Source organism: Siphateles boraxobius, unplaced genomic scaffold (assembly GCF_051911475.1).
Source record: "Siphateles boraxobius isolate OS27281-9 unplaced genomic scaffold, OSU_SipBor_1 68, whole genome shotgun sequence".
Taxonomy (NCBI): domain Eukaryota; kingdom Metazoa; phylum Chordata; class Actinopteri; order Cypriniformes; family Leuciscidae; genus Siphateles; species Siphateles boraxobius.
Genome location: NW_027509195.1, coordinates 12,216,337 through 12,243,988, shown reverse-complemented (window position 1 = coordinate 12,243,988; position 27,652 = coordinate 12,216,337). Strand labels below are relative to the sequence as shown.

Below are 27,652 nucleotides of genomic sequence, written 5' to 3'. Positions count from 1 at the left end.
CAACATTACTAACAACATTCTGTTGAATAAAGAAATCAAGAGTCAAGACAATGTGATTTTAAATCATTCATTATTGAAATACTTAAAATGTATTCATTTACATACCGTGCAATTGTTTAAAAAACTGTTTAAATTCACTATTTAGGCATAGGGTCAGGAAATATATTAACATTTAAAAATCAGTTATTTAAGTGTCATCAGTCAATATGGCCTTTACACAACAAACAGCTTCAGGGTTTTTTTTGGCACCATTCACACATAGAAATAGCTGAAACACTGCTAAGACTTTTTAAACAACTTAGTAAACCTAAACCAGGTAGAATAAAATGAATCAGAAATTTGGTGTTCTTCACATATGGTAGGGTTTACGTTTCATCACCTTTAATCAAAAAAAAAATATCAAAATGCAAATTTTAAATTATATCTTGATTTTCAACTTTTTGATCTGAGACGAAGATACCTCTTTTAAATATTTACCATAGAGAAAGTAAAAATGTATTTCACAGCAAATCTATGAACTAGATTTTTCTTTAGACAAGGGGTGCTTCTCATTTCTAATTTGTGCATCCTTGTTTCCTTTCCTCGCTTTCCAGCTCCACCACGCTTAGGATGCGAGGGACGGATGCAAAAAAAAAAATGAGGACGGAGGAATCGAAGGAATGCTTATTTGTATATTGGAATATTCTTGATCACTCGAGCGTCACTTCAAAGCATCATCAGCTGCGTTTAAAGGATCTGAAGTACAGTGGCCCTCCGTAAGCAGGACTTGCTTTAGACAGACATCAAGAACTAATGCATGATAGGAAAAATGTGCAGTAATCTGTGGTTCATTTATCTGGCCTGTGATCAAGTGTTGTTCTTATTCAGTGGTTTGCTGTGTGAGATCATGCGCTGGGCTGCAGTTGGGTAACCCCCTGTTTCTGCTGATTGTATCTGTGGAAGAAAGCTTTTCCGAACTCATATGTGCTGATCATAATAGCACATGCCGGAGCCACTTTAATCAGCCTTGGCATAAAACCTGAGAATGAGAGAAAGAGTGCACTGCTGAGACATCTAGTGGTGATTTGAAAATCAAGGTACCAAAAAACATCTGAAAACAATCCAGAACCATATAGTGAGACTAAAACACACACACACACACACACACACACACACACACACACACACACACACACACACACACACACACACACACACACACACACACACACACACACACACACACACACACACACACTATATATATATATATATATATATATATATATGTGTGTGTTTTAGTTTATAGTTCTATATATGGGATAAAGGTAACTGATCAAAAGGACCAGTAAAGACATTTATGTAAAAAAAAAAAAAAGTATATATATTTCAAATAAATGCTGTTTTTTACATCAAAGAATCCTGATTAAATTGTATCACGGTTTCTGCAAAAAAATTAAGCAGCACAATGTTTTCAAAATTGATAAAGTGTTTCTTGAGTACCAAATCAGCATATTTCAACATTTTATTTGAAGGATCATGAGATATTGAAGATTGAGGTAATGATGCTGAAAATTCTGAAAATAAGAAAATAAGCTGTTGAGCGGACTTAATTAAGGAAAACTTTTCCACGAAATTGAATTACATTTCTCCTCAAAATCTAATTTGTTGTGATCTTGCTGTATGAACTTAAATTCTTTTAGTCAAGACAACTAAAAAAATTGTGTCATTCCTACTAGATAAAATCACCAATCTTCATCCCAGTCCAGTTAGTGTAACCACTGTTCCTTAAATTAAAAACTTGCAAACTATGCTTCCGTCTCTTGGAACATTTAGTGCCTTCGCTATCTTTTTGCATCCTGTTCCTTGTTTGTGAAGGTTTGTGTTTGTATCTTTTCTTAACTTTTTGGACCATTCTTTTAACTTAAGGTGGGCATACACTGTAGGATTTTCGTCCAATTTTGAGCCGAATTCTGACTCGTGTGACTCTTTTTCGAGTCGGGACGATTTTCAGCTTTGTCGTGCGTCGTTTGTCGTGCAGTGTACAAGGAGAAACGAGAGGTGATTAACCTCTCCCGATCGGCAATCGGATTAATTTCTGGGATGTCAGAAATTTTGGTTGTTCCTCGTGACTATATCGCACAGTTGAAGCAGAGCTATGAACCGATTGCCCTAAACTTAGTGTTTTTTCCCTCACTGCACCTGCGCGAAAACAGAATTTTAACCATTTCAATCTGCAGCAAAAAAAAAGAAAAGAGGGAACTCTTTAAGTTCTGTAGTTCAAACTAGCTACAAATTACTGTTGCTTACTTCCAGTTTGTCCAGTTATTACCGACGTCTTCCAAGCCACCTGCGATGTAACACCATTCCTCTTTTATTAATTTGTTAAACAATGTTTTTGAAATAAACCTGTTTTTAATTTTCATTGATGACTAATTATTGCATTGTTCGGACATATTATAGACTGTTAATATAATTATATGCCTATAACTCACTGTAATCGACCTAAATGTTTTAGACAATTTTCAATGAGGATACTCATTGAAAATTATCTAAAACATTTAGGTCGATTACAATGAATTATAGGCATATAATTATATAATTATTATTTTATTATTCCTCGAGGAGTAAGCTTCTATGTAACATTTTACTATCCTCACAGCGCATTTGCAGTGATGTGCTGTGAAATTATTTTGTGGCAAATTAATTATAATAGCAGATCAAATTAATAATAAAATTAGCCTTCCCTAATACAATAATACTAATAATAATTTAATACATAAATTGGAAGTGCTAAATCATCTTGATATTGATAGCTGATGCTTGTTTTAGCTCCTAAACTTTGTTTTAGCTCCTAAACAACAGCCTTCCTGATATTGTTCGAGGCTCAGACTCGCTGGCCCAGTTTAAAACTAGATTAAAGGCTCATCTCTTTAGCCAAGCATTCACATAATGCTTACCTTTTATACCACTGTTGAATCAGATCGAATGCATTAATATTATGAACAGCAGCTATGCTAATTATCTCCCATCTGCTGTTCTGCTGTTATCTCGGGACGCTAGTTTACTACATGATTAACTAACTGTATTTTTTCTATGTACATTTCTGAAATGCACTTTCTGTAAAGCTGCTTTGAAACAATATGTATTGTGAAAAGCGCTATACAAATAAATTTGAATTGAATTTGAATTGTTTTGACAATATCTCTGGATACATGATATCGTCTAGGCACAACCCAGCACGGGGGTTTATCGCACATATTTCACACGTATAGTGTGAGCAGTCAAGTTGCAGCTCGACGTTCGGACCGTATAGTGTGAGCACATAAATCCTGAGCTTTGGCTTTACATCACATGCGATTTACTCGTTCAGTGTGAGTAGGAACCTTGCTGAAATCGCACAGACATCGCACAGTGTATAGCTGCCTTTAGCCATATTTCTAACTTGCAGTCAAACGTGACACGAAATTTCTGAAATGGCTAGGTTTGTTGAGTGTGTTCTAGCTCAAGCACACCTGGTGCAACTAATGAAACCCTTGATTAGTGGCATCAGGTGTGTTTTAAGACAAAACCTTTTTAGTAGATTTGTGCTGTTGTGAGGGATTCTATTAAGAGGGTGGAATGATTTTGAAATTGCAGAAGTCATTAAAAGTTGCATTTTCAGTTAATTTTGGGGAAACCACTTGAAACATTTGTTATTTTGAGCAATTTCAATTACTTTTGTTTGATTTGTTCATTGCAAACAACTGAAAGTCTGTACATTTTTCCAATAAACCTGATTTGCAATGGGGGTTGAATAATTTCGTTTGCAACTGTCTGTATTATATAAATATATTTACCTGCAAATAGTCCTGATACTCCATTTTCAGCAACTATCCTTTTCATCACATTATATGTGCTGGAGGAGACTTGCGTGGACACTACACAGAGAATACTACACATTAATGCCATATACATGAAACAGAAAGCGGAAAATCCCAATAATGGAAAATGACATGAATTTTCATACTTACAGTTTTTTGTTTGCAGTTCACCCAGTTCTACCTGTCGTTTTGTCTTGACCACATCAAATGGCAGTGTGACGATAGACGCAATCTAAAACAAGAAAATACAGGTACTTGACACATTTTCATTTACAATACAAATGTGTAATGGCCAAATACGTCCTGGATACATTAAAAATGTTTTGCGTGTTAGCATCAGTAAATGGGGCCCATGCGAGCTCTGATGATGCAGGTGTCAATCACTGACTCACCGATCCAGAAAGCGCTCCAGCTGTGAATGTGATGCTAAAGGTTGGATCTGTACAGCTGTAATATTCACAGAGCCATACTTTACCCTTCTCATAGTTAAACCAGTACATAGCTGAGGAGAAAGACAGAAAGTCAGATAAGAAATTAGGAAATAGCAGCAAACATGACACATTCAAAGAGTCGTATGATTTGCGATTCTGTAGTACACTACCGTCAGTGTAGCAAATTAGCTCTAAAGAAATATTAATAATCAACCATAACTTGTTATAATTGATTATGAATATTTGGATCAGTTAATAGAATTAACTTAATGTAGTAAAATTACTATTACAATCAATCCACCTGTTTGTCCCGTGAACACACAGTGTTATTATCAATTCTAAGAAATGTTCATTTCCGGGAGAGGGAAATGTCTTTCTTACTGTACAGTACTACTAAGAGCCTATTGTCAAAATCTAAATCGTAAAATAAACCTTGCTGCAAGCAAATAATAAAAACCAAATACGTATTGTGCACAAGTTTTATTAACTAAATCATAAACATAACTAAACACACATACATACATGCATAGGTAAAATGGTGAGTGACAGAATGAAACTGGAAGCAGGAAATGGAACTATGGAAAAGATCCATTTAACTATGAAAAGAACCATCAGCTTATCACTTTCAGAGCACCTCATTAAATGTATACTTGCATGGCCTTTGCAGTGAAACATTTCGTGTAGTTCCTGACAAAGGATTTTTGATGGTCCCATGAGTCTCAATCGATTTCTTTGGCGTTGACTGAAGAAATGGTGATGAACTTGCGTGATTGGTTTGACTCTGTTTCCATGGCTGGAGTGAAGATTGTGGCCTGCCGGCCCTGGGCCGGAGAGCACACGCAGAGCAAACAGGAGAAGGGAGGAAGTCGGAAGAGTTGATGGTGGGAGTTGCGATAGACTTCTTCTGCATTGAATGAAGACGTTGTGCCAAACTCATGAGGTTGTCCTGGATTCTGTTGTGGTTGAGAGAGTCCTCAATCTCCTGAATGAGCACATGGCTGGTTGTGACTCAAGGCCTGCTGCCCTGGGGTCTGGTGCGGCCCCGCAGGACAGCAACCCAAACATAAGAGAGGGAAGGGCTTGTGTAGAGGCCATTTAAAGCCTGAGAAAGGTCCCACCTTTGAGGGTTGGCTTAACCAATAAGAAAGGGGGAAATTCTAAGCAAGAAATTTCTCTGTTGGGAGGACTTATGATGCTATCTCAATTGTGGTTAGACTATGCCTTGCAGTTTGTGTTCATTTATACCTCAGATATAACAACCACACACTGTATCCTAAGAGAAGGTGATGTACACTAAAGTGTGAGTCATTAAATGAGGATTAATTAGATAGGAGACACGATACAGGTGAGGTTATATTGACCGTTGGTTGTCAATACACACTGTAGTATCAAAGACATAATAGTACACAAAACAGTAAATCATTCACACAGTATCCTGGAGTGCATGTTCATTTATAGATCAGTTCATCCATAAATTGATGCAAAATTTGTTTTAAGGGCTGTGGGTCTTTTTCTATGGCCTCTGCTTTTTCTACATGACCACATTTTTAACAGCAACAAAACCAACTTATCTGATTGTAGTCATGGGAACCAAGACCCTTCTTGCCCTTGTTGGGGGATGGGACCATAGATCCCAGAGTGAGTTTTAAAGATTATTTGTTAAATTTAACAAATAATTGGGTCTGATTTGTCTCGGTCGTTACATCAGTACATTTTTTTTATTGTTTTAAAGTATCTTTTACTCACAAAGGCTGCATTTATTAGAAAAAAAATATTGTAAAACAGTAATATAGTGAAACATTATTACAATTTAAAAGAACTGTAATGTTCTGTATTCCTGTGATGGCAAAGCATCATTACTCCAGTCTTCAGTGTCACATGATCCTTCAGAAATCCTTCTAATATGCTGATTTGGTACTCAAGAAACATTTCCTATAATTATAAATGTTAAAAACAGTACTGCAGCTAAATATTTGTGGAAAACAGTATGAATAGAAAGTTAAAAAGTTGATGAATAGAACGTTCTATTATATTTATTTATAAATGGAAATCTTTTGTATCATTATAAATATATTTACTGTCACTTTTGATCAATTTAATGCATCCTTGATGAATAAAAGTATTTATTTATTTTTCCAAAAATCCTACTGACCCAAAAGACCCAGACTGGATATTTTACAACAGTTTCGAAAACATCCATGAGAATTTACAGTCAGAACTTTCAGTTCCCTATCAAGGCTACGGAACTTCGACATTACGGATGTCGTATATGGGAACTCCTCTCATCCTTCACTTCTGCTGAAATCTTATAGGCTAACGCTAGCAGAGCTGGCCAATTGACGCAAAATATGCAAATACTGACACCTCGTAGCAGTAATGAGCAAGTGCAGCGTCAATTCCTGTTCAGAATCTCTCTCTTCACGCTCAAATCGTGTGCTAGAAAGCTGATACTCCACTAACAACTAATTATTTCGCCGTCGTTGAAGTTGCGCCGAGATACTTGCACTGTCTCCTGCATCCGATGGCAACTATCTGCAACCTGTGTTCGGGCCCCATCGTGCCCCCCGACACGCACCTGTTCTGCATCGTGTGTATGGGGCTGGCCCATGCTGAGTCAGCCCTCAGGGACGAAGGGTCCTGCGACCTCTGCGCGGACATGCCTCTTCGAACTCTCAAAGCCAGGAGGGAAGAGGCTCGCGCAGCAGCGGGGATCGGGTCTACCGCCGCCATTGAGCCGCTGGTAGCCCCCCCCAACCGCGGAGTCGAGGTTCGTCCCCCAGTGAGCTTTCCCGACCCCACCTTCCAGCCCCCTCGCGAGGTCGCTGACTTCTTTTCCTTCGGGGCGAGTGAGGAAGACGACTCCATGTCTCTGTCTGCCTCCGAGAACGATTGGGGTGCGGAGCAGGCCGCACCGCGGGCGGCCGCGGAGCAAGAGACCCCCGGCGGACCTGCAGGACGAGCTCTTCCGTATCCTCTCGAAGGCCGTCGAGGAACTGGACCTCACGTGGAAGGCTCCCGATGAACCTTCTAAGAGCAAGCTGGATACGTGGTTCCTCCAATCGAGCCGCCGTCAGGCCCCTTCGAAAAGAGGAACACCGTTTTTTCCGGACGTGCATGAGCACGTGGTGAAGTCGTGGGTGGCCCCGCAATCGGCGCGCACTCTCACTTCCACCCTGGCCATGTTTGCCCCCGTGGACGAGGCGGGGGACCACGGCTACCTCCGCATCCCCCCCGTCGAGGAGACCGTCTCCGCGCACCTCTGCCCGTCGGCTCCCGTCCTGGGCTCGGACCGCAGGCTGCCGTCCCGAGCCTGCAGATTTACGGCCCACCAGGCTAACAAGTCCTACGGTGCCGTGGGGGAGGCGGTTTCCGCGTTGCATGCCATGGCCATTCTCCAAGTGCTGCAGGCTAAGCAGCTCAAGTCTCTGGATGACGCCGCCTCTATTGACGCTGACGCCATCCGAGATCTCCGTTCGGCCACGGACCTCGCGCTCCTGGCCACGAAGCGTTCGGCCCAGGCGATTGGACGTTCAATGGGGTTCCTGGTGGTCCTCAACAGACATCTGTGGCTCACCCTGTCGGACGTCCAGGAGGCCGATAGGAAGACGCTGCTGAACGCACCGATCTCCCCTGCAGGCCTGTTCGGAGACGCCATGGAGAAAGTCACCGAGCGTTACTCTGAGACGCAGAAGAAGGCGAAGGCTATGAGCCACGTGATTCCTCGGAGGGCGCTGCCGCCTCCGCAGCCGCAGCCTCGCTCCCGCTCGTCTTCCGCCTCGGGTCGCCAACCTCAGACCGCGGCTAGAAGACAGACAGCGCCCCGCCCGGGACCGGATGCTCGTAGAGGCCGTAGCGGCCAGTGGCAGGGAGCGGGTAGCAAGAGGACGCAGATGAGCCCGTGCAGAAAGCCCACCGCGTCTCCTGCGAGGCCCAAGCAGTCGTCCTGACCGCTCGGGCAAGAGGAGAAGAGAGCGCCAGATCGGCCCCGCGTCCAAGCGGCGCGCTCTAATGCACTTGGTCCCTCAGTGTTCCGCGAGCGACGCGTGCAGTTGTTTTGTGAATGTTGTCAATGTTGTCAATTGTTCAAAAATAAAGCAGATCACTACTTCACAAACAGAGCTTTTTTCTCCTCTTGCACCACACACCGTGTTACCCGCCCTGCCTTCGAGCAGCGCAGAGTCACGGTCAATAAATATTCCCAGCCATCGCATAGCCGCGATGACCGCAGGTTTAGATCAGTGCACGCTCAGTCACTTTCAGGCAGCGTGGGAAGCTATTCTGGGCATTTCGCCGTGGGTGTTGAATATAATTCGGCACGGGTACACACTTCAGTTCAAACGCAGACCACCCCGCTTCCGCGGCGTAATTCAGTCATTAACTTTGCCCCAAAATGCTCATGTGCTGAGCCAAGAAGTGTGCAACTTGCTCGAAAAGAAGGCTATAGAACCGGTTCCCCCGAGGGAAAGGGAGAGCGGATTCTACAGCCGCTACTTCGTTGTGCCGAAGAAGGGAGGGGGTCTCCGCCCCATTCTGGATCTGAGACCCGTCAACAGAACGCTTCACAAGCGCGCTTTCAGGATGACTACTCTGAAGCAAATCCTGGCGCAAATTCGCCCCGGGGATTGGTTCGCTTCAGTGGATTTAAAGGACGCTTACTTTCATATCCAGATAGTAAAACGTCACAGGCGATTCCTGAGGTTTGCGTTCGAGAATTCGGTGTACCAATATACGGTGCTCCCGTTTGGACTAGCCCTAGCTCCCCGAACATTTTCGAAATGCGTGGACGCGGCACTTTCACCCCTCAGATCGAGCGGGATGCGCGTCTTGAACTATCTGGACGACTGGCATGTTCTCGCGCAGTCGAGAGAAATGCTGGTCAGCCATGTGGAAGCCCTCCTTTGACACTTGGAGATGCTCGGTTTGAGGGTGAACGCCCAGAAAAGTGTCCTCACACGAGCCACAATACAACATTCCTGGGAGTGTGCTTGGACCCGAGCGAGCGGAGGCTCTGAGTTCTTCTCTCGGTCTCTTCAGACCTGGCAGGCTTGTCCCACTGAAAGAGTTTCAGAGGCTACTGGGACGGATGGCAGCGGCTTCTTCGGTGTGTCATCTGGGGCTGCTGCATATGAGACCGCTGCAACACTGGCTGAAAACGCGCGTCCTCCCGAGCGAGTGGTATTCTGGCCACAAGCGCATTATGGTCACCCGCGGATGCGCCCGCGCCCTGGCCCCGTGGAGGAACCCAGATCTCTTCAGCTCAGGCGTCTCTATGGGCATAGTGACGCGGCGCGCGGAGGTCCTGACGGACGCTTCGTCCACCGGATGGGGAGCCGTCTGCTTGGGAAAGCCCGCCTCGGGTCGGTGGTCAGGGAAGCAGATGGAGTGGCACATAAATCGTCTGGAACTAGAAGCGGTCCCTCTAGCTCTAAAAGCCTTCCGGTCTCGGCTGGAGCAACAGCATGTGTTGATTCGGACCGACAACACTTCCGTGGTCTCGTACATAAATCACCAAGGCGGTGTACATTCCAGAGCCCTATTCAGGCAGGCGGAATCCCTTCTGCTATGGGCGGACCGGTTTTTCCTCTCGCTGAGAGCGGCTCACATCCCCGGCGTTCTGAATCGCGGGGCGGATATGCTCTCGAGAAGCGGGATTCCCCAAGCGGAGTGGAGGTTTCACCCCGGGACGGTTCAGCTGATATGGAATCGTTTCGGCAGAGCGGAGGTCGACCTCTTTGCGACGAGCGAGAACGCGCATTGTCAGATGTTCTTCTCACTGTCTCGTTCCCCCCGGGAGGTGGACGCGCTGACTGCGCGATGGCCGAGAGTCCGTCTCTATGCTTTTCCCCCGGTAAAATTTTGCCCATGGTGTTGTGCAAAATCAGGGAGGAGAAGGCGGTGGTGACTCTGGTAGCCCCGAACTGGCCGAATCAGCCCTGGTTCGCGGATTTGGTAGAGTTACTGGCAGGACAGCGATGGGAGATTCCGCTCAGGACGGACCTTCTGTCTCAGGCGAGCGGAACGATCTGGCATCCCAACCCCGGGCTGTGGAGCCTCCATGTGTGGCCGCTGCTGGGTCGCTGAGTGGGGGGGACGCGCTGCACTCGCGAGTTTTGAATACCATCGCGGAGGCGCGAGCCCCGTCCACCAGGCGCCTATATGCTCTGAAGTGGGGTGTATTCTCAAAATGGTGTAAGGATGTCGGTATAGACCCAGCGAACAGCTCTGTGTCGGATATTCTACGCTTCCTTCAGTACAGGATGGATGAAGGGAGCCTACCATCCACTCTGAAGGTATATGTGGCCGCTGTTGCCGCGTTTCACCCCCCTATTGACGGACAGTCTATCGGTAGACATGCCTCGGTGACTCGGTTCCTCAAGGGAGCTAAGAGATTATGCCCTGCACGGCCGCCTTCGGTGCCGCCGTGGGATTTAACGTTGGTCTTAGAAGCTTTGTCGCGACCGCCTTTCGAGCCCTTAGCTTCGATTGCCATTAAAGAGCTATCAATCAAAACAGCACTGCTTCTCGCTCTCGCTTCAGCGAAGCGGGTTGGGGATTTACAGGCTTTCTCTGTAAGTGAAGATTGTATTCGCTTTGGACCGGGAAACTGTAATGTAATTCTCAGACCGAGGCCGGGTTACGTTCCTAAGTCGCTCAACACCCCGTTCAGAGCGCAGATTGTTTCTCTCCCTGCCTTGTCCACTGAGCCACCAACCTCTCAGGATTCGGTTGCTCAGAGTGCTGTTTGCCCAGTCAGAGCGCTCAGAGAATACATTTCTCGCTCGGCCGTTTTTCGACAATCGGACCAGCTGTTTGTGTGCTTTGGTGGGTGCAACAAGGGACGGGGGGTCTCTAAACAGAGGCGTGCTCACTGGATTGTGGACGCTATTGTTTTGGCTTATGATTGTCTGGGGCAAGAATGCCCCCTTAACGTCAAGGCCCATTCGACTAGAGCGATTGCCTCCTCGTGGGCTTGGACTAAGGGTATGTCTATTCAGGATTTATGTCTTGCGGCTGGCTGGTCTTCTCAGAACACGTTTGCCAGGTTTTACAAGTTGGATTTGCCCTCTGTAGCGTCTTGAGTGCTTTCGGTGAGTTGATTTCACACACAGCATTGTATAGAGCTGCTCTGCGCTTTGCTTATGAGTTGTTCTGTGTGCTATATTGTGTGTTTTTACTGTTGTCACCGCTATGCGTTGGCCTTCTCTTACTGTGGTTATTGCCCTGTTTTTCGACAGTGCAATTTCCCCCGGTTATACTGCTCGGGATATGCAAATGCTGGCAGTGTATTGTGAGCTTGTGATTGGTCCCTTTGGGCCTATCAGAGGTTAGAGGTTCTCTATTGGTCAATCTCGGCCTTGATGCTTGCATGCTCTCGGCCCCAGATGCTTGCATACTGGGGGGGCGGTCTTCGTATTGGGTCTGTTGTCAGTGGTTGTTTGGCTGCCACGGCGGGATTCTACACAGTTCCCATATACGACATCCGTAATGTCGAAGTTCCGTAGCCTTGATATGGAATGTCTCCGGTTACTTTCGTAACCTCGGTTCCCTGAAAGGCAAGGAACGAGACATTACGCTCGCCGCCGTGTTCGCTATTGTTTTAGCGTTTTTGTTCGATTCTGAACAGGAATTGACGCTGCACTTGCTTATTACTGCTACGAGATGTCAGTATTTGCATATTTTGCGTCAATTGGCCAGCTCTGCTGGCGTTAGCCTATAAGATTTCAGCAGAAGTGAAGGATGAGAGGAGTTCCCATATACGAAATCCGTAATGTCTCGTTCCTTGCCTTTCAGGGAACCGAGGTTACGAAAGTAACCGGAGACGTTTTATATTAGTTTTAGTATTTTGAGTTTTGTGTTTGCAAATCAAGTGCTTCAAAATGTGAACTCTGCGTGTTTCACCTGAGAAGGGGACGTCTCGGAGCAGCGTGGGTCCCCAGCCCCTCCACAGAGACCGCCAGCCCTCGCTGTGCAACGCTGACCGGATCACGGCACTCAGCTCCCGGTACGACTGTTTCTCAGCCTGCATCTTTGTGCGGATCAGCTCCAGGGGGCTGATTATTGTGCCCGAGCCCACTGACACATTCAGAAAACTCATATGAAGCCAGGCACTTTGATTTAAAAGGTCAGCATGTGGAGAAAAGGTCAAACACTTAATCAGTAAGGCTAAACATTACCTCTTGCAATAGCGCCGGCAAACAGTGGTGCCAGATCTGATCGGTCTCCCATCCTGACCTTGAAAACAGCATAGAGCTGATCGTAACATGTGAAATAGATCACAGTTGCAGGTACCGCCATCATTCTGCAAAAGAAAACCATAGCATTACACGTGTTAAGGAAAGGTCAGTTGGGTTCAGACAGCAGCAAACATCTTCAGAAATGTAATAGGAAAACTCACAGTGTTGGAGGAAGGCCACTCCAAAGTGATCTGATTCCTTCCATACGTATAATCTTAATAAAGGCATCCTAAAACAGAAGAACAAACAGAGCATTTGAATATGTATTTAAACAGTGTCATATGGTGAAGATACTGGACTCACAATTTTATATGGTTTAGCTTACCAAAGTGCCGTTGAAATGACCAGGTGCTTTGATCCATGCCTTTGAATTTCCATTCTCACAGACGCATATATGATCCATCAGGCCATTGCAGTACACAAAACATTTTCCTGCCAGTCATCAAAAAATGAATAAGAGGTTTTCAATCACATCAACATCTGACTTCATTTGAACAGTAAGCAGCTCAACCATACCTTTGGGAAAAGGATTATTTTGTGCCTGCAGTCTGATCTTCACCACATCCAGAGGTGTTACTGTGAAAATGAAGAAAACAGCAAACATTATTATTATATTGCTATTTTTTTATTGTAAAAAAAAAAGTTTCTGCTAAATGAATACACTCGTTCAAAGGTTTGGGGTTATAAGATTGTTTTATATTTCTGAAAGAAGTCTCATGCTCTGAAATAGATAGATCCACTTCTTAATATTATTAATTCATCATTGTTATTAGCGTACGTACCAAAACCCTTTAAAAACACAACTTGATCCTAGGGAACTAGTTAATTACAGACCGATCTCAAATCTCCCTTTTCTGTCAAAAAGACTTCTAATCCTCACAACTGTTCCTTCTTAGAATGAAATGGTATCTGCGAGGATTTCCAGTCAGGATTTATACCTAGAATATAAAAATCAACTGCAGGCGGTAGATCCTTTACTTATTTAGCAGCACCTTAACTCTGGAAGTCTTCCTAGCATTGTTTGGGAGGCAGACACAGTCTGTCAGTTTAAATAAATATCAAGCTGTTATTTAGCAGATGCTTTTTAGATGCAAATAGATTTACTGTACAGTATTATCAATGGTACTTTTAACAGAAACACACACAAAATCTAAATTATAAATATGTTGTCTTAGAAACTAAATTTATTGCCAATGACAAAATAAGTAGTTACAAAAAAAGTATCTAATCTTACCCAACAGTGATGTAATAACTGCCCCAGAGCAAGACGCCAACATCTGCTGGAAGGGTGTAATGCCCCCCTTGGGTCCTGGAGAACTTTTCTGAGAGCTCATCTCAAAGCCTGCGATGTAGAGAAAGTTCATATTAATCTGGATTCACAAACTCCGTTGACTTCAATCTGTATTGACTGACAGCCAGGTGCCAATAATGAACCTTGTTACACAAGCTCACAATTAAAGTTACCTTGCTCCTAATAGATGTGAACACATAAACAGCTCTTATTGCTTTGACCTTTATCTGTTATCATTACAAATGCCAACAACTGCTGAGTTTCCAAATTATGTAAATACCAACAAAAAAAAAACAACCCAGAAGAAAAAAACAATGTCATCAGTGCAATCCAAAAATATTAATGAATTCACGTGATTCATAAAGAGTATCTCGCTACTACACTAGTGTGCGCCATTGCGTTTCCTCAAAAACATTACATGACATGTGTTTATCGGCTAGCGTGTTTCGGAGCAGCAGATTCGTTACTTCCGGCTATTTAAATTTCGCCATTAGACTCATGTACGTAACAATTTATCTAAGTCATATTTTATATATTTAAGTGTAGTTTTCTAATTTATATTCAACATAAAATTCAGGCTGTTTATATTCGTGTAATTGACATTAGAATATAAACATTTTGTGGCGTCGTTTTTTTAAACGTCAAAAAATATACGTCGAAATTCCTTTCGTGAATTCCAAAATAGCAGCAGTTTTGTGGGAGTAGAGAGACCTCTCGAGCGGGAAAATGGAAAGGGGCTGCGTCGAGTGTTTGTTATGAAGACATTTACAAACAGTGGAGCCATTTAACACGCAGTCTCGTGTTTTAGCTTAGTGTTTTAATCGAGCAACACTTTTGAGTAATGCTGCTATATGTGTGCGGTATAACTAGCTGGTTTAGCCTGGTTTAGGGCTGTAACGTTAACCGTTAGAACTAAAAACTCAACGATGAAGCAAGAATCTTTCTCCAGGTGTAAAGACCGAGGTGTTGTGAATCTTTTAAAATGAACTTTACTAGTCTGTACTTTTACTAGTCTCTGATAATAATGCTTTAAGAAAATTGGCTTACTTTGTTGTTCAGTACCTATATGTAACGCTACTAAATATGTAACGTTACGTGTGAATGTACTTATATTTTGTCTATAACGGTCTAATTGTGCTATATTGATATTCACAGAGTCCAAACTAGAGGGATTTAATGGCGCATCATCTAAAAGCAAAATTAAACCAGCAACCGATGCTCTTCAAAACAAACCCTTTACAGGGAGAATATTTTATTTGGATCTGCCATGGAATATGAAAACGCAACTCTTGGAAAATGACATCAAGACACTTGGTGGTGTAAGTGCTGTTTCTTGTCTTAACATTTAATATTTGAGGCTAATGTGCACAGTATTTTCACATACAAAAAGAGAATGTCTTAAATAAGTAAAATTAGACAGCTGAGTTTATCTGCAAAACTATTTATAAGTGTACACTTTTGGAAGTGTACACAGTGTATTTGTTCACTTCTCTTGATTTTAGAGACTGCAATTTCATCTGCTTTATTTAAACAGTGTATTATATTTTTGATTTCTGTTTCTGTGTAAGTATAACGTGTATATATATAATATATAATAATACCGGTAGTCTGGAACTTAACTCATTATGATATTGACCATGCACATTTCATCACAGATTAAGTAACTTTTGTTGTTATTCTGCTCATCAGACAGTAGAAAAATTCTTCAGTAAGGAGATCAAGTATCTTGTGTCCAGTAAGCCTGAGGCTCGTTATGCCCAGCGTCTCCTGCCGGACTCCCCAGCGCCCAGTCCGGATTCGGGCGTTAGCTCTCCTCATCCCGGCAGCAGAAGGGAAAGCCACAGGCTCAGGGGCAGCTCTCAGGGAGTCACAGATATGACTGTAAGAAGCAATTCAAAGTTTTCAACAAGAGTTCAGATGTTCATTTGAACATGTATTATGTTAATAATATAGGCTACTATAAATTGATTTGTGATATTCTGCAATGCTTTAAATATTATCAGAGTTAATGGGAACCTTGATTATTTACTGAATGCAATTGCATCCTTGCTGAATAGAAGTATTAAATTGTTTTAAAAAAAGAACCCAAATCTTACCGACCTCAAACGTTTGAATGTTAGTGTGTGTTTTCTGGGGAAAAACACTTGACATGTTTTGTTGTGCTGGAATTTCACAGACAGCTGTAAGTCGGGGCAAATCTCTTGTTGAAAGAGTCGTTAAGGAACAAGTGAGTCAATTTTTATCAAGCCTTGTTTGTTTGTGAATGAAGTCTGTGCAGCCTTCCTGAGTAGTTTATCAGTGCTCTGAGTGATTTAGGGGTTTTCTGTTCTGTTATAGGAGCGTGTTCAGATGAATGGGATCTTGGCCAATGCTGTGGAATGGGGGGTCAAAGTCCTGCATGTTGATGGTATCAACATTATTATTATCATCCTCATCATTATTAAAGCTTGTGTTGTTAGATAAGTGAGATGTGGTTTCAGTATTTTATGGTGTTTCATGCTTGACATCCAAACAGATGTAATATCATACGTTGAGAAGAAGAAAGCTAAAGTAATTGCAGAGAATGCAGCTAATCCAGTGGTTAAAGGAGCTGTGAGTATCTTTGTTTTTCTATTATTGCTCTATTCTTCTTTTGACATGAACCATTCATCCATTGAAAAACCGTATTGTTCAAAGTTTTTGGTAATTTACTGCCCTGCATTAAAGACTAAGCTAAAACATTTGAACTTATTGATTTACTAGACAATTCTGCTTCTATCCAGTACTGCATATATATCTGTTATTTCTGGGTATATTCAGTTTATCACTCTTTATTTTTAGGCTCGCATTCAGCACACAGAGAAAAATGCATATCAAAGACACAATGGTAAGTACAAAAGAATCAATCTGTTTTAATTTGCTGCATCTTCCAGTAGAAAAATGTTAATTGAACACATTATAGGAATACTTTCATTAATTTCAATTAATCATTTTGTTTTTTATTTCCAGCTGGAAGAATTCGTCGACCGTTTATAAAAGTGGAAGACTCAAGCAGGTGTGTTTTCTTGGTTTATTTTCTTGTGTTTTACCTTTAATGTTATTGGTCCAGTTTCATAACGATCTATGGTTTTTGCAGGCATTATCGTCCCATTTACCTTCCACTGTTCAACATGCCTGTGTGCAACCTCCGCTCTCTTCCTCCCTGCAGTCCGTTCCTGATGGAGGAACATGGAAAAGATGATACGAAGAAGAAACCGAATGAGCAAAGGTAGAATGAGCATCACTCAAATGCTATAATGTTATTGTCAAGTTTTTATGTGTGTGTAAATGAAAATCTGTGTTTTGCTTTAGGTCTGGAGGGGAACGAGGGACTCGAGGGAAGAAAGAGAGGCGTAGAGGACATGAGGGCAGAGAAAAGAGGAAAGGAGGTTACTGTGAGTGCTGTGAGGTCAAATTTGACAACCTAAAAGCGGTACGTGTTGAAAAAAATAGAAAGTCCCTCACAATTTTTAAGCTCATGCAACAGCAAAAACAGTGTCTGACCTGTCTGAACTTCTGACCACCAGCACTTGGAGAGTGAGCAGCATCAGGCTTTCTCAAAGAGTGAGGAATATAGAGTCTTGGATCGAGTCACTGCAGGACTGACCTGCGACCTCATGAACGTCAGCACACACTGTAGAAGGTACAAACTTTAGCAATATTTTCTAAATGTCGATAAAAAGCTATTGCGGAATGACAGCGTTTCATTAACCGATGTCATGTGACTGAAACATAATTTTTATTAAGTCATTCCAAAAAACATGGCAACGGATGTTAGTAGGTTTCAATATATCCCAGGCACCGCACTAGCCATTATTTTTAATTGACTAGACGATTATTCCAGTATTCCTGTGATACTTTTGTCTTTAAGAGTTAGTCTCGTCTTCTGTCCAAACATACCACGCCATCTTTAAAGAATGATCTACTTTTACATACGCCAGGTGACCTGTAAATGTGGAAAAACTGTTTACATTGCAGTTTTGAGGTATTTTTATTTATTGTTTTTAGAGTTTTTGCGAAATTGACTTTTCCATTCTGCCTATTTTCAATTTGCAATTTCCATTTGCGAAATTTAACCCTCTGGGGTCGGCGGTATCGCCGGCGATACCAGCTCACTTTTTTCCTTATCAGTGCAAAAGAGACTCAAATTACTCTGTTGATTTTGATCTTACATGTAAGTGCTGTACATCATTACATCCTGTTAAGTGTCTATTTTTTTGTGGGTACTCACAATAAAAATAAAGTGTTGTGCTTTTCGTCAAATAAAGAAAAATACACATGATGCGCGTTTTACCTTCTCTCGTCAGTGAGGTCCATTCTGAAACGCGTCCGAAAAATGAACTGTAACTCTGTCAATACTTGTCACAGAGATACGAGAGATTTCTCTTTATGAATCCCTACCCTGTGAGGAATAATACTATCTAATAACCCTGGAAAATGTAACAGAAGTGCTGGTAGTTTCATTTAGAGGAAAAACGGATCCAGTCTGTGTGACATGTAACGCGTAATGAGGTATAATGAGCTGGAAAGAAAAATACTGACATCTCTTTTCATACAGATTACATTAACTAAGAATAATTGTTTTTTTAAATACAATTTCAGCTTCATAAAGAGAAATCTCTCGTATCTCTGTGACAAGTATTGACAGAGTTACAGTTCATTTTTCAGACGCGTTTCAGAATGGACCTAACTGACGAGAGAAGGTAAAACGCGCGACATGTTTATTTTTCTTTATTTGACGAAAAGCACAACACTTTGTTTTTATTGTGAGTACCCACAAAAAAAATAGACACTTAACACGATGTAATGATGTACAGCACTTATATGTAAGATCAAAATCAACAGAGTAATTTGAGTCTCTATTGCACTGATAAGGAAAAAAGTGAGCTGGTATCGCCGCTTTGTTTACTACAGTTATACAGCGCGTGTCTGTGCCGTTCATTCACTCTCGCATCTACATTAGTAAACATGTTATTAAATTTACATGAACACATCCAAACTATATTGCTATAGCCTACTAAGATGAGTAAAAATAGACTGAAATATGTTGAAATAAAATGTCTGTATAAGCAACAAACTGCAAATTAACATGTATATGCTAATATATCATACACAATATGTTACAGACTAAATATGAATGTTTAGACAAGATTTTGTGAATAGTTTTGGATGGATTATAAAGTTTTGACTGTAAAAAAAGACTACTGTCACATTATATAGGTAATCTTTTGTTCACCAATTTCTGCTCATGTTAAATATACTATAGTATGATGTTTTGTCAAAAATAAAGTAGGTATATTGAATTATCAACCAAGATGTTATTATAGTGTTTGTTCCGATATTCCAAATAATGAATCCTTACCTTTTTTAATATGTATGATAAAATGTATAATTTTTACAAAGAAAGAATACACTTGAAATATTGTTAAAATTGTAATTGTTGTTGCAATTGTAACCTATTTGTAATTGGTTACAATTTCTAATTGTAAAATATGTATATATAGATAATTTCTTTTGTCCTTGCGTTCTTTGACACTCCTGTGTGAAAGGGCTAATTAATATGCAGCTCATTATGTATGTGGCACATTATCCGGCCTTTGTCTTCTCGGGTGTGAACTAGGGATGGGCATGATTAATCGACGATCGATTATTGATCATTAAGAATTTCGTCGATCACGTTAATTTGTTATCGATTATCATTAAACTAATGCTGCTGCGTTGCGTAGTGTGAGTGGAAAGTGAACGTGTTCCCCGGGCTGGTTGGTCAAGTTAGCGCGGAGGTACCTGTGCATCCCGGCAACGTCAGTCCCCTCAGAGCGGGTGTTTTCAGCGGCTGGACTGAAGCCTTGTTAACACTCGACGCGTCCGCTCGAGCGCGAAGGTGAGCGCGGCAAAATTGACGTCATTGCGGTATTCGGTGTTTCACAGGCGAGCGCGTCGAGTAAAAACGGCTCGTCTGTTTGGGGAGGTGCGCGCGCAGTCTGTGGAGACTCGCGCTGCAGAGCCAGGCGAAGGTGTAAACGAGGCTTGACGGTCAGGTTGCGGTCGCGTCTGACCTCAGATCATGTCATCAACATGCTTATCTTTCTCAACAAAAATCAGTAGACTGGTGTAGAAGTTGTATGTGAGTTACTAGTTATTTTTTTATGAGGCTTTGTTAAGTAGCCTAGCCGAATTGATTGTTACAGTAAGTAGGCTAATCTCTCTCACCCTCTTTCTCGACTCCGTTCTTGGATAGTTCTGAGTTACATTTTGACAAAACCTGTCAGATCTAAGTATTATGTTTTTGGTTAAGTTATTGTTTAACATGATTTTTTTTATTATTTATTATTTTGGAACAAACGAGGGTCTCTGTTTAAGAACGCCAACTCGCAGCTGCAGGTTCCGTTGCTTCCGAGCACCGCAGCGCATATATCTTCAAGTTTAGCCTAACCGAACGTCCAGTTTTACTGCCACAAGTTGATCATCTTGTAATAAAGATCTAATCGAGGAAAAAACGCGCTGTATTTGTGTATTTTCATTGCATTTTTAATTTATAAAAAGTATATAATATAAAAATAAATAATGAATTTGAATATAAAAATATGAATGATTAATCGATAGTCGATCGTTAATTCTCCCGACGATCGACTAAGAAAATTTAATCGAATCCCCATCCCTAGTGTGAACAGGCCTCCACGCATATTGCCTTTCCAAACAAAAGCTGTCTTATAAAATTTAAATCAATGTATAGTTTTGTGTAAATGATTAGGCAGGATGATTTTCAGATCATTTTGAAGCAAAAACTCTAGGCAACAATGCCCATTAGTCAAAAGTCTTGTAGACACATATTTAGTATGTGTTTTGTGGCCTTATTTCAGAAACTTTAAGTTTTAGTTTTTTCAATAACCATGCATAAACAATATTCTCTCAAAAATACAAACATGTACATACATGTTGCTCACATATTACGGTAGCCCCGTTTGTGCTATATAGAGTGAATTTACACCTTTGCCATTACCATGTTTATAAATAACTGAAAAAAGCACAAATGTCAGAACACCTCCAGGACCCAGAAAACCCCTCAGACCCCTGAGGGTTAAAAGGGTAATGGAAACGCAGCTATTGAATTTTCGATTTTAATTGATCTTTGTTTGATTAAACGATATTGATTCTTAAATTCCAAAATCAATCTTTTAGCCTATGTTTTTTTTTTACTGATGCATCAACAAAACTTTACCATTATTTGCAGCTCTCCTCCCATCAATAATCGCAATAAGCATTGTGCGTTGTTAACCAATCATCTTTTCCTTTTTACTAATAGGTTTAGCATGAACTGAAATCAGTGTTTCAACCATGTAAAGATGTGAATAAAACAATTTGGTGACGTTACAGTTACTTTTAGGAAAGCCATTCAGTTCCCATAACTCCTTAGTTAGCTACAGTTGGTGATGTCTTAATTATTTTATGTATGAAAAAATCTATCATAAAAAACATGTTTTTATGACAGCCACCATTTAAATGTTTATTTCAACAACAAATTGGAGTAGAAGCATGAAAAACTGATTTATGTGCAAAAGGTAACAGAAAATACAGTGAAAAGTGGCTGCTGTTTCATCTCCAAATGAATCTACGGTATATTTAATCAAGAGCTTGAGCAATGGAATTGAATATTGAATTGAATTGTTATTTACTGGCCTTATGACAGCGCTATGTCAATGTCTCTCTGCCATAGGGTGAAATGCAGTACATCGACCCCTCTTCTGTGTGCTGAAGCCATGTTGCCAGTAAAGGAAGATGTGGGATCTGTGAATGGTGATTGGAAACAGGAAAGCGAGGGGTCTTTGCTTTGGGACTCTACAGCAAGGCACTGTCTCTCAGAACAGACCATAGGAAAACCTCTGCTGGATCGCAAACGCAGCAGGGGCCAGTGTGAATTTCCTTGTAGCAACAGGGACAGCTTGTTTGACCAATCTGACATTCCGGAGAAGTCCCAGTCCAAGCGTGGATCCTTTGAGTGGGAGTTCCACTTGCGATCTGCTGTGCGGAAATCTGAAGGGGCATCTTTTCTCAGCAGAGAGCAGAACTGCGACTCTAATGCCCTTGAATGCAGGACAGACCAACAAACCAGGAAAAACCATGACACACACCCAGCTCAAGAGTTAAATGAAAGAAACCAAGAAACAATAACTGGAAATGAATACTTTAGGACTAACTGCAGTGAAATGTATACGCAAAGTATGCCTGAAAATCAAGTTGAAAATTCAGCTCTTTGGCTTCTAGCCAGCACAGAACCCGAACCGGACTGTGACAGCCCCTCTAATTCCCTGCAACGGAAGGTTCGGAACGTGAGACCCAGAAGAAGAAAGCAAGTACGAGCCTTGCACATCGAATCTAGTAAAGAGAGAGAATCATTGGGCTCTTTTTCACTTGTTAAACCTGTACAAGAGTGTGAGAGTGAGACAGTGTCTATCCCGGACCTGTGGAATCTCTTTCAGTCCAGTGACAACATGGATGAAGACTTTAAGGGTTTTTGAGATTAATGCTGGGTAGAAAAAAATGGACAATTGAGTGGACAACACATATGTATGTGTTATAAATGTAATTACTATGCCAAATAATATATATATATATGTGTATTAATAGATCTGTGTTTTTCAGTAGAATGGAAAACTGCATTCTCACAATACAGTCTTTAAAAGAAAACTTTGATTATAGACTGGAAAGATTCATACTGACTATATATAGGGGAAAATGAGTGGAGCCACACAGTGAGTATGTACATTTATGTTGTGAATGTTATGGAAGTATATAACACCTATGATACTGTCTTGAAAGGATTTCCTGGTTCCTGTATTAAATTGAAAATATTTTTTACATGTTTTTTTTTCTTTTCTTTGTTTTTGTGTCTGTGTATCATGGTTATAAGCACATGTCCTTTGCACAGTTTTATTTTAGAAAGCTTCTTATTTGGCATGGGAATCTAATTTTCGAACAGATCTCCAGATTTGTTATTCCATACTCTGTGTTTCAAGCCTTCAGTTCAATTGACATTCAGTGTACAGTACCGTTCAAATGTTTGTGGTCAGTAAGATAATGTATATACAATAAATTAATGCATTTATTTATCAAGGATGCGGTAAATTGATCAAAAGTCACTAGAAAATAGTTATTTTAAAATGTAAAATTACTTTACAATTTTACTGTTTTACTGTGTTTTTGATCAAATAAATGCAGCACAACAGACATAACAGCCTTAAAAAAATAATAATAATTAAATAATTTTACCAACCCCAAATTTTGAATGGTACTGTAAGTAGTCCAATTAACAATTTCTGTTTATGGCTTAAAGAATATATACATATTTATTTGAAACAACGTGTTTAATCCCAGGACATGTTTTTAAACAAATTATAAAACCTTGGATTTGTTTCGAATGACTATAAAGATATCAATCTTTACTGGTTAATGTGAAAATAAAATAAGTGCATAAAGCATTATTATTTCCTGGTGACGTAAATTATATACATTATTGCATACTACCAATATACAGTATCAAGGATTTAACCTAATGTCTGTGGTGGTTATGATTGGTATGCGTTATGTTCTGCTTCGTGGTAATATATTAATAATATGGTATATATCCATTAATGATTGGTAATATATCCAGATCAACCTTTGTGTTTCGCTGTTCTCGTGCTCCATACGGGATCATTTTCTGTTTGTCGCAGAAGGTGACAGCAGGTGGAGCGCGCACTACACTACCCGTCATCCCGCGTGCAGATCACCCATGCATATTTATGAGTCGTTTCTGCAGTGAGGCGGCTGGACATTATTGATGTCTTGCTGAGGAGGTGGTGGTTTCTGCTCGGTGGAGAAAAAAAGGGCCTGATATTAGTTTTCCAGAACGCACCCGCCTTCGACCAGTCATCCGCCCGCTGCTCGCGCAACCAGCGTCTCGATGCAGTAGCTGCTCGCGCGTCACTAATGGCAACCAGCGCGCGAGAGGATGTGTGTGCCTTCTTGAGGGAAACAGAAAACCGTGTATAACTTTGGATTTAACTCTTATATAGAATAATTTGGGATATGATTAGCCGCGATTCTCTGAACCGAATGGATGCGGGAATGATGCCTTTCCGTGTCGGGAATTCCTTTCTGTGTCTCTTTGTAGCGGTGATGAGCTCTGTGGTTCATACCAGCATCTCACTGACTCATTACGGTAAGGGTGTATTTTTATTATGTTTATTTTATATATGCGTATTTTCATCACTAAACAAAATCATTATGGAGAATTTTTTTTATCATATTAGTGTCGTATTTTAACCATAGTAGCCGAATTATCCGTTCATGTGATGTAAACAGATGTAACGTTACTTAACGGTAAATAGCCTATACGACCCTGAGGCGTGATTTATCATTATTTATCTTGAATATTATGTCAAATTTCATACGTGTAACTCAGAATGAAAATGTGTAGGCTAATTGTTAAAAATGGGCTACTGTGTTTTTATTATTCTAGGAGACGCCTTGGTAAAGACAAGGGCTCGGCGTGATGACGCCAGGTTCCTCGGGAATGAGAGCACGGTACCGGTTCGGTTGATGTACCGAATAGACGGAGACACTCAGACGCCTCATGATGTTCTGAACACACGGGTCCGAACGAGCTCTGACAGTAAACAGGTGTGTATTGTTTCATCTCATGTTAGCATGTCATCTGTGTGTCATATAGGGATGCTCTCTCCTCCCGTTGCCATTGGAGACGCACTGCTCTTCAAATGATGTGTATGTTTTTCTCTTTTACCCTCTTTCTGAGTCTTGTAGTCTGACTCTGGGTGGTCTGAGAGCCCTGCACAGTTAATTGCAGTCATTTAAGGGTGATCTAATAAACCTAAATAACACATTTCTCTGGAAGATGCTTGCTGATGCTTAGTCCTCCTGAGACATCTTTTGGCATCATAGCTTTGGAAACACAAAGGACAAGAACAAATGAGCAGCTCCTGTGTCGGAGCATTATCAGTCTAAATAAATAGTGCATTATTCTTTTTTACATTATCATATAGCACAGAAATGTCAGAAACTGATTACTGATATAACTCCATTTGTTATTCAGCAAAGCACTGCATCAGGGACTCAAAACCTGGGCCATGATGATAAAAGGAAAACAATAAACTGGCAAATGTACTTTGTGTTTGGTTTCTCAGTTGAGCGTGTAATGCTATAAGAGGTTTATGGACTTGCTATTTCTTTTGTTCTTGCATTGCCTGGCCTGAAAGATAGTGAATAAGACTCTGAGAGTGAACTGATATCACATCAACTCATGTTAATTAGCTATTTTATGTTTGAAAGTAACGCTACACATTTAGAAATGTATATTAGTGCTGTCAAATTAATTAATTGCGATCAATCGCATCTAATATAAAAGTTTGTGTTTACATAATATAAGGCCTAGTATATACTGTATTTGAGTGAAACCTCTGTAAATTATCATAGCATTTTTGTCCATCCACAAATTTGTCCATTTGTACTTTGTTGTTCATACTTTGCGTGACTGAATAATTCTCAGAGGCACAGACAAGCAATCGCTCGTGGCCTCATTACTGTAACGAGTCTCTTTGAATACCTGTACATGTGCTTCGGGTTGTGCGTGCACCCTTTGTCTGACATGTGCAGCTGAGCTCTGTATAATTCAGGTAAAAGCTTTTTCATCATGCCAATGCATTGATTTAATAATTGTGGTGTTATATAATATATATGATGCCACATTAGAGATTAGATTCGAAGCATGTGCCAATGAACTATATTTTTTCATAAATACAATTAACTATTCTCAGGTCTGTTTTTAGCTCCACGCTTGACTAACAGTCGGATCTTTTTGAAGATTGACAGTTTTATTTATAGACATTTGCTGATGTCTGAAAACAAAACAGAGAATCTTTTAGCTTGCTAATTTTAGATCTTCTTTATTTAACACACAATGCAGATCAGAAAAAAAATCAAGTCAAGCTGTTTTAGAGCGATAATATGATGATACGGCGATCGATGATGCCACTGACATAATGGACATAAAAGTGCAGGCCTCTCATCTTACACAGTTTCTAGAAAACACTCTGAATCTCTTTATTAGATTTGGTTTTAAAGAAACAAGGGTTGAGAGTGTTATTGTGCATTTTGTTTAGACGTGATACACACAAATCCACACTCAATCAAGGGGCAGTATATGTGGGTGTGTCTCGGGAAGGGTTGCTTTATTCAGAGGGTCACTGATGGGTGAAGTGTTGAGGATCTCCCCCCTCCGTATTTCTTCCAACCCTTCGTTCTCCTTCCATTTATATTGATAACTATGCTTTGCTGGTTTAGGGAGAGGTGTGTTCCCTTGGGGGTGCTAGACTCCCCTCACCTCCCTCATATGCTTCTATTTCTGCCCCTTCTGCCCTCCGTCTCTCTCTCTCTCTCTCAATCTCTCTCTCTCTCTCACACACACCCACTCATGAGATACGAGAACAATGCTCCGCAACCAAAATGCTTCTCTTTCCCCTGAGGGGGTGTTATACGGCCCTGGCCATATGGGCCCCAAGCAGGCAGTGAATTAACCATCAGTGAACACACACACACACACACACACACATAGCCACCAGTCCTGCACATCAAAGTGTGGATGATGAATCAAAAAAAAAAAAAAACAATTAGCGCATCTAATTTTACTTTTCTCTCCCTAAACACTGAATATGTTCTAATTTTCCCCTTTTTATTGTATCAGCTCTTGTGTTGCACCTTGAGATTTTTTTAAATAAAAATTATGCATTAAATTTATCATAAAGTGACAGTAAAGACATTTATAATGTTACAAAAGATTTCTAATTCAATTTCTTTGAGTAGAATGTTCAAAAGAACATAATTTGTTCAACATTTGTCAAAATAAAAATGAAAGAAATGTTTCTTGAGCAGCAAATCATCATATTAGAATGATCGCTGAAGAATCAAGTGACACTGAAGTCTGTGCATCTAATTAGCGCATCTAATTTTTCTTTTCTCTCCCAAAACACCAAATATGTTCTAATTTTGCATTTTTTATTAATACTGCATACTGTATGTTGCACCCTGATATATGAAAATGACCAGATCTCATCTTGTTTTGTCTCTTTTACAGAACCACGTGGCTCAGGCTAGCTTCCAGGTTGAGGCCTTCGGACAGACCTTCATTTTAGACGTGGAACTGAACCAGTGAGTATCTGCTTCCAGGGTGCTGAGTTCAGAAATGCACTGGAAAAATGCAGTGTGTGTGTGTCACTGAAGTGGGTGAGGTATGACTAATGCCCATCAGATCTATTTGCAAAGGGTTTTATGTTGCATCTGATGGACTGCATGATCATAATGGTTGTTGATTTATGCTGAAGGAATGGGAAAGACCTGACCACTCTATCGATCATGGCATCCGCCACTGTCTCTCTCTCTCTCTCTCTCTCTCTCTCTCTCTCTCTCTCTCTCTCTCTCTCTCTCTCTTTCCCTCTCCCTCTCCCACTCTCTCTCTCCCTCTCTCTCCCTCTCTCTCTCTCTCTCTCTCTCTCTCTCTCTCCCTCTCTCTCTCTCTCTCTCTCTCTCTCTCTCTCTCTCTCTCTGCTAGGATTCCCTATAATACACGTTGTGTATTACTGTTGTGTATTATTGTGTATAACATACTGATAAACATCACTATTTGCACAGATTCTTGTTCTAATTTCCGGTCCTGTAGAGGCTGTTTTGGCATTTTGTGATTGTTTTGGATTTGAAGCCATTATGTTCTAATGCACTGAACTATATGCTAGCCTATCTCGTAAAAATATGCCCAGGTCACATTCCACCCTGAAAATAAACAAGAAA

At 41.0% G+C, this 27,652-nt stretch overlaps 3 protein-coding genes across 6 annotated transcripts in view; 2 read left to right on the top strand and 1 right to left on the bottom strand.

Annotated features, from left to right (window-relative positions):
* Window positions 1-53: 53 nt before the first annotated feature.
* slc25a40 (solute carrier family 25 member 40) lies at window positions 54-14,251 on the bottom strand. Its single transcript, XM_077214816.1, has 11 exons — window positions 13,972-14,251; window positions 13,742-13,849; window positions 13,024-13,083; window positions 12,833-12,939; window positions 12,669-12,736; window positions 12,448-12,572; window positions 12,173-12,346; window positions 4,235-4,344; window positions 3,993-4,074; window positions 3,819-3,899; window positions 54-1,018 (listed from the first exon to the last, which is right to left on the bottom strand). Exons 2-11 carry the CDS (start codon window positions 13,839-13,841, stop codon window positions 885-887), a joined length of 1,041 nt encoding a protein of 346 aa, XP_077070931.1. The 5' UTR covers window positions 13,842-13,849; window positions 13,972-14,251; the 3' UTR covers window positions 54-884.
* Window positions 14,252-14,461: 210 nt separating this feature from the next.
* Window positions 14,462-23,292, top strand: dbf4 (DBF4-CDC7 kinase regulatory subunit). Its single transcript, XM_077214814.1, has 12 exons — window positions 14,462-14,761; window positions 14,954-15,117; window positions 15,488-15,679; window positions 15,975-16,025; window positions 16,136-16,205; window positions 16,314-16,390; window positions 16,619-16,664; window positions 16,787-16,832; window positions 16,914-17,045; window positions 17,129-17,249; window positions 17,344-17,459; window positions 21,531-23,292. Exons 1-12 carry the CDS (start codon window positions 14,725-14,727, stop codon window positions 22,330-22,332), a joined length of 1,854 nt encoding a protein of 617 aa, XP_077070929.1. The 5' UTR covers window positions 14,462-14,724; the 3' UTR covers window positions 22,333-23,292.
* A 227-nt stretch (window positions 23,293-23,519) lies between these two features.
* The window catches only part of adam22 (ADAM metallopeptidase domain 22), an 82,071-nt gene continuing 77,938 nt past the window's right edge, over window positions 23,520-27,652 (top strand). For 3 of the 4 annotated variants that reach the window (XM_077214808.1, XM_077214811.1, XM_077214810.1), the window contains exons 1-3: window positions 23,582-24,014; window positions 24,315-24,475; window positions 26,943-27,016. In XM_077214808.1, coding sequence (XP_077070923.1) covers window positions 23,882-24,014; window positions 24,315-24,475; window positions 26,943-27,016 — 368 coding nt within the window. In that variant the 5' untranslated portion in view covers window positions 23,582-23,881. Of the gene's footprint in view, window positions 24,015-24,314; window positions 24,476-26,942; window positions 27,017-27,652 lie in introns of all 4 variants that reach the window. The other variant, XM_077214809.1, reaches the window with a different exon arrangement.